This window comes from Amia ocellicauda, chromosome 22 (assembly GCF_036373705.1).
Source record: "Amia ocellicauda isolate fAmiCal2 chromosome 22, fAmiCal2.hap1, whole genome shotgun sequence".
NCBI classification, from domain to species: Eukaryota; Metazoa; Chordata; class Actinopteri; order Amiiformes; family Amiidae; genus Amia; species Amia ocellicauda.
In genome coordinates this window covers 15,667,384-15,679,892 of record NC_089871.1, presented here as the reverse complement: position 1 = coordinate 15,679,892, position 12,509 = coordinate 15,667,384, and the positions used below count along the sequence as shown (strand labels likewise).

General features: G+C 39.8%; 2 protein-coding genes across 3 annotated transcripts in view; one reads left to right on the top strand and one right to left on the bottom strand.

The window, feature by feature from the left end:
* The window catches only part of LOC136717809 (homer protein homolog 3), a 31,391-nt gene extending 28,879 nt beyond the window's left edge, over positions 1–2,512 (top strand). The window contains exon 12 of the mRNA XM_066695337.1: positions 1,441–2,512. Within this exon, the coding sequence (XP_066551434.1) occupies positions 1,441–1,626 (186 nt within the window). The 3' untranslated portion in view covers positions 1,627–2,512. The remainder of the gene's footprint in view (positions 1–1,440) is intronic.
* Positions 2,513–8,873: 6,361 nt separating this feature from the next.
* Positions 8,874–11,882, bottom strand: uba52 (ubiquitin A-52 residue ribosomal protein fusion product 1). 2 transcript variants are annotated; one of them, XM_066695334.1, is made up of 5 exons: positions 11,824–11,882; positions 10,877–10,991; positions 10,236–10,322; positions 9,640–9,742; positions 8,874–9,042 (listed from the first exon to the last, which is right to left on the bottom strand). In XM_066695334.1, the coding sequence occupies exons 2-5, from the start codon at positions 10,977–10,979 to the stop codon at positions 8,949–8,951; spliced, it is 387 nt and encodes a 128-aa protein (XP_066551431.1). In that variant the 5' UTR covers positions 10,980–10,991; positions 11,824–11,882; the 3' UTR covers positions 8,874–8,948. The 2 variants fall into 2 exon arrangements, with proteins under 2 accessions (XP_066551431.1, XP_066551432.1); XM_066695335.1 differs by having other exon boundaries at positions 10,877–10,988; positions 11,824–11,876.
* Between the last annotated feature and the right edge of the window lie 627 nt (positions 11,883–12,509).

Below are 12,509 nucleotides of genomic sequence, written 5' to 3'. Positions count from 1 at the left end.
GAGAAGGTCTGATACTTCTGATACCTGTCAGAAAGGGCATGTTTCGATAGCCTCCACAGCGACACCAGCAAATTTACAGGCATACTGAAAAAGTTTTACAAAATGTAAGGAATGCAGACAAGTAAGCAAAATGTTTTTATTGCATCGATAGATTCCTCTGAACTGTTTGACTCTTTAGTATAACGCCATAGGCTTTTGTGGCATACGGAGACTGGGGAAGGGTCTCATCATGTCACAGATATTACTCCGAAGCCCATTACTTTCCTTAACCGTACAGCATTGCAGCTAGGTCATGTGTGCCCCATATTCAGATGACAAGTAATTCATACAGTCACTAGCAGAGTTCCTTTGCTAAGCACTAGAAGCAAGGCGCAAGGGAGATTAGCTTGCATGATTGATGAAGCCAGCCTCCATAAGGTGTCGGGAATACTGCCGAATCCCGGCGCTGAAGTGAAACTGCAGCTGACGTTGATCCAAACGCACAGCAGCGTCTCTAGCAGCTATAGGCGCCACAGACGTCTGCCACCTGAGTGTAGAGCGGAGACTTGTTAGTATTGGAGTAGAGGACTGCTTACGTGTCCCAACACTGGATTCTCCTGAGGTGGCAATGCTGACTCATCAGTGTTCTCCCATTTCACAGGGATCCCTGATGGCAGAGTCTAGATCAGACTTTTCTCAGATGCTGCAGGCCAGGGAACCCTGCTTTCCAGAGGGACACCCCACCCTAAAATAAAAAATAAGTTATAAATAATGTACTAATGGTATAATTAAAAAGAGAGCAAGAAATATGAAAGATTTGGATTAACATATCCACTATTAGCTTGATTAGAACATTTCCATGGATGAAAGCTAGACTGGTTGTAAGATTGCACACCATTTCTCTTTGGGTGACCATCATGAGGTGGGTCAGTAGTGTAACATCATGGCCACACAAGTCCACGACCAGTGGCATGAGCTGGATCAGGCGTGCCAAGGGGGATCAGTGTAGGATACAATGGTTCCCACCGTGCAAAACTTCCCATGTTGACTTCCGGTTTTATATTAATTAATAAAATTAAAGCCTAATTTCACACATTTTGAAAGCTGACCACAGATGATGACCTACTTTTCTTTCAATAAAACGGTCAACTTATTAACATGAGCGCAATAGTGATGTCATCAACAAGCACCAGATAGTCAACCTTAGGAAGTTCTGTATGTGGTGAACAAGACAGACTTATAAGAGCGAGTTTGAACACTTTCACCAGCCTTCAGTTAACAGGTAGAAATAAGACGAGGTTGTATTCATGCAATTGTCCATGTTTTTATTTAAAGTAAATAAGTAAGAAATGGGACCGGGAGTCAACCTTGGAAGTTTTGTACACTGGGAAACGTTGTAGCTCACACCAGCTTAGGATTGTCTGACGGCTAAAGGGCTACCCTTGCGTTTCTCCCCTCCAGGAACTAGAAGCGCGGAATGCTGAGCTGGAAAGACGCGTCCAGAATGCCGAGCAGACACTGGCCAGCTCCCTGGAGGAACGAGACCGGGCGGAGAACGAACTGCACCGCATCATCGACATCCTGGATGTCAAGATCTTCGACCTCAATGACCTGAGACAGAGCCTTGCCAAGCTCATCGACAAATAGCCACCGCTGGGCCAGCCTGGGGGCGGGCACATAGTGAGAGAGAGAGAGAGAGAGCTGGGCCAGTCAGCTCTAGCATAAGCACAACTGTTTGGGGCAAAAGCAGGAGCCCAACACTCTGGGTTCCACTGCAAAGCACATAAGTTAGCGGGAAAAAAACAAACCATTAGCGCTTGTAAACGTGGCGAATGTAGGATGCAGTATTAGGTCAGTGTTTTGGGGGGTGGGAGACATTTTGACTTTTTTGTATTTTGTTTTTACTTTGATGTAGCCTAACTAGGTTAAGATTTAAGATGCTTCATAATATTCAACTTTTGTCAGTATTAGTATTTTTAAGAGAGAAGAGGTACATACTCACTAGGACTTGAGTTCAGGAGAATCAGCATAGCTGTTTACCGGTGCGATACAAATGTATGATTTTTTTTTTGTTCTCTTCGCAACAGTTTCTGATTGATTAGGCTGGAGAGAAGATTGCCAAGAAGTGTTTAAAGGGGTTTGGGGTTTGATTGCCACCCGCACAAGCCTGGAAGGTGGCGTATCTCTTAAAATCACCAAGATGTATAAACCTGGTGTGCGAAGAATGAAGTTCCTCAGAACAATGGACGACAAAAAAAAAAAAAAGACAACTTGGATTGAATTAGTGTAGAATGATAAAATACAATGAAAATGTATCTAATTTCACAATGTGAATCCTGTATAAATTTGTGCTATCTAATAACCGAGCGTAGCAGGTACTCATCTGACTTTTGTAGCGTCAAATTATTTAATATTGACAGATTGCCATGCTCAGTTTGTATTTCTGTTCACATACTGTCGATTTTGGTTACTTTGGTACCTGTCAATTGAGGACTGAAAGTGCTGTTTCTGTGTACAAAGTGCTACCAGACAAGTTAAGCAAATCTGGACTGGTCTAGCAAAGACTTCAAGACATCTGCTTTCAAATTGGACCTGAGTGCATAGACCTGTGAATGGTTTGAGGTTTTTGATGGTTTTTAGTTTTTTTTGTCCCTACTGTTGTGTCGGAAACGATTGGTGAAGTTGAGTGGCAGTTCAGTGAATGCTTTGTTTCGTTTGGCATTTGAGAATGCATGTCAGATAACGGGACCGGAAATCGGACGTGTGTATATGGAACCCAGACCTGTACTTGGATGGACAGGCAGTTTGTATGGGACTTGTGTGCATGCCACCCCATAGAGTACTACACCTTAGTAGACGATGACGCCAATTCCATCCTACCTGTAAAATATTTTGGGAACCCTCTGGATGCCAAATATGGAAAGCCATTGCAAAAGGAAATTATTATTATGATTATTCCATTGTATAAAATCTGTTATCACACATGTATGTATTTTTGTGCAAGAAGATATAGACTGTCGTGTGCATACTTGAAATAATGAGGTACAAGAATCTTAAGCTTCTTCGGTAAAATACCGGGGGTGGGGGGGGGACTTTTCAAATCACAACCTCTCGCTGCTTTGCTTTGGAGTGTCCGGTTACAGATTGACGAGTTGCTGACAACCGGTCGGACAGGAAGGGCGGAAATGGCTTTTTGGGTGTTGCGAATATCTGGTTTCTAATGTCATTATGTGTTCTCTGATAGCTTGATTCACTTTGGCCTGTTAGATGTAATGTAGAGGCTGATGTCTGACGCCTCAGGATGCATATTTAGGTTTTCAAAATGTATTTAAGTAGAGCCACAGTGGGCGAAAGGTAGAATCGCTGCAGAGCTGGTCTTCAGACTTGAGTTAAATCACATGTTTCTTGGATGAGAGCCTAGAGCAAAGGCCTTGGTTTGACACATGACTGTGATACTCAATCCCAGTGTTACCTGGAAGCTGCATTGTACTGAAACTGCCCGACATCAAGAAGATTGTCAACCTAAACCCAGACCAGAGCAATTTGTTTAATGCATCTGGCAATCTTTTGGCACAATCAGACTCCCCAAAAATAGTGGATGAGTTCTGTTTTGAAAATCAAATGAAGGACTGGACTGTTGTTGTTTTTTTTCTCCCTTCTTTTAAATTGACCACATTGTGAGAAAAAGAAGCCAATCACAACACAGTTTTGGGGACTTGATTGGGAAGGGGGGTGGTGGTGGTGGTGGTGGTGGTGGGGGTCAGGTGGGTTAAAATGGTGGGTGTGTTGAGAGCTTTGAGGAGATTGATCTAATTTGCAGAGGGATTTAAATCCTAAATCCAAATGTATGCCTTGTGTTTTATATACTCTAAATTATTACCCAGCCACACTCTTTCATTCCAATTTCATTTCAGTCCAAATGCTGCAAACAGTTAGGTTTGATATGTGAAGAAAGTGTTTCTGGCTACATCAGACCTAGGTGAAATGTATTTTGGGTAGTGGTAGGCCAAATGAGAATGCAAAATTCAATACTGGTGGGATGGAGGCAGGTACACGATGAAGGAAATTTACACAGTACTGGGAACAGAAGTCAAACTTACCAAAGATACAGTTCCTGAACGACTTTTTCCTTTATCAGCTTTTAAAAGCTCGAGACTGTTTTAAACAATATTTTGTCATGTTTTCTATTTATCCTCGCTAATTAAAACTGGAATGTTATAGTCGTGTAACCGCTAAAATGCTTTTAAGAAGAACAGCAACGTAGAACACCAGGATAGAAGGATCAAACTTATATATTTAGGTTATATAGTTTATATTTAGCTGAAGACATATTGTATTTAGACTTTAGAACTTTCTTCTTCAGTACTTTCCAAGCTAAATAACCGCTGTCATAAAATTACCTCAGCAATCTGCTTTGATCTCTGTTCACTTACTGCGTTAGCTCTTAGAGGAGTAGTGCTCAATCTACAGTACTTTGGTTTTATTTTATTCCCTGTGAGTAGCAGCATAGCGCTAAATATAGGTCTTCTCATACCAGAGTAACAGGAGGAAACCAGAGGGGTTCGAACCATAGGACTGAAAATGAAACCAGTTTTTTATTTTTATTTTCGTGAGAATGTAAAATAGCCCACACCAGGTAACCACTTCTATAGCCAAGATCCAGTATTGAGATGAAGCATAAAACCTTGTAGTGTTTATGATACCTATTGAAAGCCAGATAAGAGTTCTCCGATTTCTTCTAACCCACATACTGGTATATCATTGAGTAGGGTTGTTTTTTGTGTGTGGTATAAGCACAGAGTATTTTCTTGTGCTAATTGTTTCCATAACAGCGTGCCATTAGTTAGTTTTCACTCCCTTGATGCTCTTTCCATCATGAGCGAGACTTCAGGTGGTTGAGGGTCTACAAGTCGTGACTATTGCATTGTGGACCTGTTCCACAATAGAGATGACTAGATTGTTTCCTTTCCATTCCTGTGGATCAACTGTAAAGATACCTGCTGTGTATTTTGTGATTATTTTTGTGTTTCAGTTGTTTCTATATTAACACTACTGTGTGTGTAAGAGGTAGTAAAACCACAAGGAGGGAAACGCAAAAAGTGCAAAAGATTCTAAGGTGTGGGAAAGGCAAATCAATAAGAAACTAATCTTTAACTCTCTTACATGTTCCCAGGCTAGCTAGCAAAGACACATCCGTGGTTGTGCATGTTCTTTGTCATAAAAAATGATGTTAAAACTTTAAAAACATCTAATAAAATAAGAAAGGCACAGTAAATTATGTATTTTTTGTCCTTGTGAGCCCCCTAGTGGTAATTTAAAATTCACTCTTGTCAGAGAGAGAAAGCTGGTGATGGAATCCATGTTTTTTTATGGCACAACATTGACTTGCTGGGGCCTTGCAGGATGTTACCATATTGAGTGGGTGTTGTGCTTTCTCTGGTTGATACTTAAGCTCTCTTCAGAGGACCCCTCTGCCTTTCCTGGGATCTCTGTGGGAGAGCAGGAGCGATTTGTGTTGCGATTAAACGGATTGCTGTGTTTGTTCGTAAAGGGGGAACCCAATTCGCTGGCTCCCATTGTATTTCAAAACTCAATTAAATGAGGGAGGCTTTGTTTTTGACAGATGCCTTATTCCTAGTTCAGAGTGCGAGAAACTCGGTCGCCAGGCTGTTGGAGGGTAGTTTATTGGTCAGCATGAGTTTAAAATAAGTTGGGGAAAGTGTTAGAAAGATGTCTTTAATAAGCAAAGCCTGCATTTTGCTGCCCCCATCTGAATACATTAAGGTAGATGAAGGCTCAGTCGCCATTGATACTAAAAGAAGGTCATTCTGTTTGGGCTACAAGAGACATTTTGTAACTAGCCTTTTTCAAAATTGAGTCTTAGCCTGTTTACAGAACCTTGATTGTAATTTTTGGCACTTCGCTCAGGTTTGGCAAACACCTGCGGGTGAACAGACAGGTGCGTTTGGCAGCCAGGTCTCCAGTTGTCAGAGCCGTTAGCATTTTAATTGACTGCTTTGCTTGAACTCGCAACTGCGTGTTTTGACAGTTGGTTCAGCTTCACGCTCAAAGGCATCCGCCACTACATATGTTGTGTTACTCATTGACTTTGCTGGAACTTGCCTCGTCTCGTTTCCATTTTGACAAGGAAAACCAGTTGGCTAATCGGGCCGTTTCAGAAAACAACAACCTGAGTGTCACCTGAGTGCTAGCTGTCATTTTTTAATTGGTCCCTGGAATGTGTCCCTGTGTAACAGCCAGTAAACACACTTATTTCCCTTCAGGTAAGGAACAATACACAGAGCTCCTTTTAATCAACTTCCACTAAACATGTCAGGCTTGTCATTTAATAAGCAACACAAAGGGTGTACAGAAGTCAGTTATATCTTTTGAAGGCATATTGTTTTAAGAATGTATGTGAAATAAAGAGCTGTAGTCTTTTGGCTGCTTGTTTACAGCACTTTGAGTATTTCTGAATATCCCTTTGCACTACTTTCCAACAGAACGGATTTTGTACTAGAAGGATGCTTTTCTGATCATTATTTTGTCCGTTTTGTGTGAAATTTGTATTCACTCCGTTTCAATTTAAAGCTCAAGTTATGTTGTGTTTCCCTGGTGTGGATTGTGAAGGTGATATTTTTATTTTGGGAAATTTGACTGCAGTTATTGACTGAGAATATTTATGTATTTAGTAAAATAAATCTGGGAGAGAAACTAGGTACTTTCTTTTTTTTTTTTTTTTCTTGGACTTGTGGAAAAACTGGACTCATGCATTACTCGAGATAAGACCTGATCATTTGATGATAGAACCGTAGTAAATGTATAGAGAATCTGCCTCTGTTAGAAACTATTTTTGCATTTAATACAAATCCAGATTGACAGTGTGGTGTTTTAAAGGTTAAGGCTGTTAATTTATATGTACTTTTATTAACTTGTTTATCCACGTATAGAATACTTAGGTGCCAGTTTTCTTTTGTATGATTTCAAACTAGATCAAAGAGATGATAGTTTTGCCGTTTAATAGAAAAACTGCTGTTTGTAGGATCTTCATATGAAGGAACGCAGCTACAGCAATTGAAGAATCACTTGTCAAAAAATAATTTTAGAATTTCCAATGTTGTTCGCTTTAAATAAAAGTACACATGTATGCCCTTTTCATTCTTGTTCATGTGACTACTTATTTCCATGGTTATCCAACTCCCTGTGTTTTTCTGTATACAAACCTGTGTCCCCGAAAGTGGACTCTGTTAAACCGTCAGTTCTCCTTGACCTAATTGCGAAGAACATTGCATTTCTTGTCATCTGATGCCTCAAATTCTAGGTCATGTTTTAATATATATACTGCCTTCTAGTGGCTTAACCTACATAAATAAATGTGAAGGCCAAAAAATAAAATAGTTCTATCCCTTGTTGTTCATGATATTCTCGACCAAAACACCTTCACCTGGTTTTGGCTTGTCTGCATTTTTTCCATGGACAGTTATATAAATGTGGTTGTCAACAGACATGTTGAGGGGAAAAGAAAGCAATCTTAAAACCATTATGCTATGCCAAGAAAGAAAACCAAATCCCAGAATGCAGTTTTGGATTTTTATGGAAGGAAACCCCCCAGAGTCGCTGACACTTTCCATTCTTGCTAGAATATTCCATGGAGGGATGTTGTTTGGGAAAATATACCTTTACTACCTGTTTACTGCATTCTTACTCCTCTGCATGTGATTTGAAAGTGACCTATATATACTCTTCTTGACATGCGATTCATTTTAATCAGTGACCTTTTAAAGACTTTCATTTCCATTGCAAAAGTGAGTTTTCTGTGCAATGCTTTATAGTAATTTTAATAATTCTTCACATTCTAGACTTCTTGCGTTTCTATTCAAAATGGTTCAAAAGCCACATGACTTTTCTAAGGGTGCAATTTGGAACAACAGTTGATCAAACCCCTGTTAGTGACATTTAGATGACGAATTCATTATGCTACATAAAGAGCAGTGATTGATGCAAACAGCACTATAGCCTTCGTTTTTTAGATTAAAGAGCAGCTTTTAAGAAATTGCTGGAAATTTAGCTGCATTAGCCATTTGATTGAAATACAATATACCGTAGGATACTTCATAGAGGCTGGTGACACCATAACAGGGCCTCAGTGAAAATAAGTGATTGGGAAGATTGGTTTTAGGTTGATTGAAAATTGTAATTTAATATTTTGGAGTAAGTGACCCAATTTGTAAGTTTGCTGAAAAACTTCAAATTTCCCTTTCCGACTGTCCAAGTACAGCTTTGATCACAAGTTTAATCATTTAAAGTGTCTAAACGTACACCTATGTTAAATACTTTACTGGGTACAAACTATTTTCACACCATAGGTCTAATAACTGAGTTCCAAGGGCTGAAGCTGAAAGCAAGGATGAATACTGTAGCCCTAGGCAAACACTGTCCTTACAGAAGTGTTAGTTATCCAAAGATATCGAGGTGATCGATGAGATTTCTTTGTGGGGTCAGGCCCATGGCCCACACAAATGGTTGGCTCTTGATTTACACACACCCTCATCAGTTCTTGGTGGAGGTCAAGGAGGATTGATTTGCTAAACAATTCCAACTGTTCTTATAACAACTCAGATATACCATTTATCCTAAAAATCACTTTAAAGTAGAATTTGAAAGGATTTATTCTGTAAGATTTAAGCTTGTGCTGCCCTCTACTGGAAGTGGAAGCATAAAACTTTTAGCATTATTTGTAATGCCCCTATTATAAATCACTTATTTGCAAGAAGTGCATTGGATTCTGTTCTAAATACAAGTTTATGGCAAGGTTTTGCCCTTTAATCTATTAACCTTTGGAATCAATAATTAAAAAAATTTGCCTGGTGTGAGCAAGAAAAAACACAGTCATGTTTTTTTTTTTTATTATTAACGTTTATTGGACACATCTCTACCAAGCTGGGCAGCCTCCAAGCAGGATACTGCGCTTACTTCAGCTTCTTCTTGGGGCGCAGGTTGTTGGTGTGGCCACACTTCTTCTTTCTGCAGTTCACGGCACGGGGGTGAAGGCGGGCGTAGCACCTGTGGGACAAACACTGCAGCGTCAGACCTCAGACCGACAGGCCCACCGATCACAATTAAGACAACTGATAAGAGGTGGAATGACTCGATCATTGGCCAGGATCTACTGCTATTTCCTGCATACCCAGGTTGTATTTAGTTTAAGTATAAAGTTGTGTAAGGAAATTAGAGTAAGAGAACTCTGGTTCCTTAATAAGATAATAAGGAAGTCAAATTAAGAGTCAAATTTAATCAAATTACTTAATTGAAGGGTTCAATTAAATTATTGAGCTCAGTTGGAACAAAAACCAGCAGGGTATGGCCTCCTCCGGGACCAGGGGTGAGAACCACTGCCCTAGCCTATATCTCTTACATTTGTTTAAAAGTTTGATTACTGTGAAAAAGGCATATCTGCACAACTTTTGCAACCATAGGAAATACTCCTGCCAGGACTGATTTACTTGAAAACAGTCAGTAGTGGGACCTGCATTTCACTGCAACTCATTCAAACTGAATAAAACCACATAATTAGAAACTGGAAAGCCAGCATTGTACTCCTTGTATCCCATTTGGACATATGGGGAGATTTCAGACTTCAAAACCAAAAGGTCCACTTACTTGCGGCAGATCATTTTGTCGCAGTTGTATTTCTGAGCCAGCTGCCTCAGGGAGGGCTCGATGATCCCACCGCGCAGACGCAGGACGAGATGGAGGGTTGATTCTATGGAGAAATGCAAAACACAGATGAGAACAACGTGAGCAGGGTGCAAAAAAGTGCATAAGGATGTGTGTGTGTGTGTGGGGGGGGGGGGGATTCATCGGTGTTCAAACTGATCTAATTTAACCCTTCAAGAATGCAAAAAACACCAAATAAGCCTGACCACTTACAGGCTGCCTGACATGAGGAAGATCATTTATTACAATCAATTCTAAATAGAACTGGACTACAGTTATAAATTTCACTATTGACAGGCCCACGAGGGGCAATAGTTTGAATGTGACACTTGTTAGAACTTAAGAGATTTGTTTTGGTAGTTTTTCCAGGAGTCATAGGTGGAAATGAAACTGCTAGCACCAAATTAAAAAATAGTGTGTGTATATATATATATATATATATATATATATATATATATATATATATATATATATATACACATACATACACACACACCATGTAGAAAAAGCAGAAAAGTCAGTGTGCCGTCGGCTCTTACCCTTCTGGATGTTGTAGTCGGACAGAGTGCGTCCATCCTCGAGCTGCTTCCCGGCGAAGATCAGACGCTGCTGATCAGGAGGAATCCCTGCAAGGCAAATAAGACAAACCCTCCTTAGAGCCTCCGTGTACTACAACCTGGACAGCAGTGGCAAAGCAGGGCATGAAAGGAAGCAAAAAAACCTACACACCCCATCAATTGCTGCCTCTAGTATGACACTTTCTTTTTATTTATTTTTCTAGTTTGCTGCAAATTGAGCAGTTAATAAAGGAAGTTTTTTTTAATTGAGTACAGACATCTACAGACAAGGACCAAACTGCTTCTCTCTCACCTAACTTTTTGTTTGTTTTGGTAATTAATCTTCAACCTACACACTTAAGTTTAAATATATCCATCTTTGATAATTGTATGGAACCACCTAATAATTGGGGGAACCACCCAAGAAGATAATAAAGAATAAAATATAAATGGGACTGGTCTGATAAAAAAAAAAAAAAAAAAAAAAAAACACAGGAATTATAATGTATCCATTTCAAAAATATTATGCATTCATTTCTCATTAATTATCTGATCTTGACTGAAATAGCAGTCACACTATCCATTGCAGTGCCTTTTACCGGAGGGTCAAAGCGGCCCCTTACCTTCCTTATCCTGAATCTTGGCCTTCACATTCTCGATAGTGTCACTGGGCTCAACCTCAAGGGTGATGGTCTTGCCAGTCAGGGTTTTCACGAAGATCTGCATCTTTGCAGGCTGCTGGACAAAACAAGCAGAGATGCTGTCAACCAGCTAGCATAGGAACTGCAATGCCAGGAGCTGGGTTCACAGACCCAGATTAACACTAGGACCACCCAGTCTTATTTTAGGAAGATCAGTCCAAGACTATGCCCAAATAAAATCAGATCCAAAAGCCCACCACAGCTTTAATACATACATGTCCCACGTATAATAGTACCGAGCACTTATTGATGAAAAACAACATAACAATCAGCCAAAGTTTCTCAAATATTACAGCAGATTAATAAAACTGTTAAAGACTGGAAAACTTCAGCTTGTCATACAACTCCATTTGCGAGAAGAAAACGTTTATGAGATGCTGTAGCCCGCATTTTATTTTTTTTAAGCTATATAAGATTAAGACATGGCAAAGGCTATTAAAACCCGATACATTTAATAAAACAGTGGCGTAAAATATGCATTGGCTTAGCGTACATGCTCATACAAAGGCTACTGGAATATCGACAGATCAGTTTTTTTATTAATTGTGCCCTTAAACACGTAGGTTTAAATATTATTTTTATGATAATAATGAAGCAGCACTAAGCAGTCTCCCACGATCACAGCCCTGATTTCGAGAGCAGCGCCGGGGCTCACATGGCGGGCGCAGAGCCCGTAGGCCTCTCTCTACACATGCAATCCACCCCGCACTGTGGACTTTCATTTATCTTTCTCGGACCTCAGCCAGCGACAACTGCGCACATAGCGAGTCGAGTCACAAAGTGGAGAAAACACGGTGCCATTATTCCAGCGATTGTAACCCTTTTGAATCTGTTAGCCGAAATATAATGGACATGGTGAAAATACCCACCCGGTCGCCACACGAACCAGACGGAAAAGAGGCTCTCAAAGGCGGAAGTGGCGTAATTTGACATCACTTCCTATTGGCGGCATTCGCTATTGGTTAAATAGTAGCGAGCGAGTTTGCTTAGAATTGGTCGGTTCACTGATAGTTTTTTGTGTATATGTTTGTTTTTAATTTCACACCGATGTAATAGTGCATCAACTTTTTCTTTATTAAAAAAAAACTGGCCTCTTTGATTCATTACACGCATTGTCTTAGTAAACTGATATTGTTTTATGTAAAAACTCAGTTATCTAAATTATATTTCTGTAAAAAAAAAACACCTATTCATAAGTTTAATTAGAATTTTGTTATACGTGAATTACATTAAATACATTAAATACTTCAATTGCCTGTTGATGTGTGTGTGTCTTTGTGTGTCTCCATTCTTTATCTAATGGAAGCTATTGCTGGCACTACTTCTGTATTGTACTTTTAAAATTCTCTAATGGGAATAGTCCTTCAAGACCACCACTTCGTGGGGCAGCAGTTGAAAGGGATGAGGTTTTGGTATGTTGACATGAAATACTCACAAATATACACACAACAGAGATAGTATTTGGTTTATAGTCTAGAGCAAGGCTAGTCTTTTGAATAATAGATAGCTGGTACCTGAGCTAGGAAGCATTGTTATACTGTTAGTGACAGGCAGA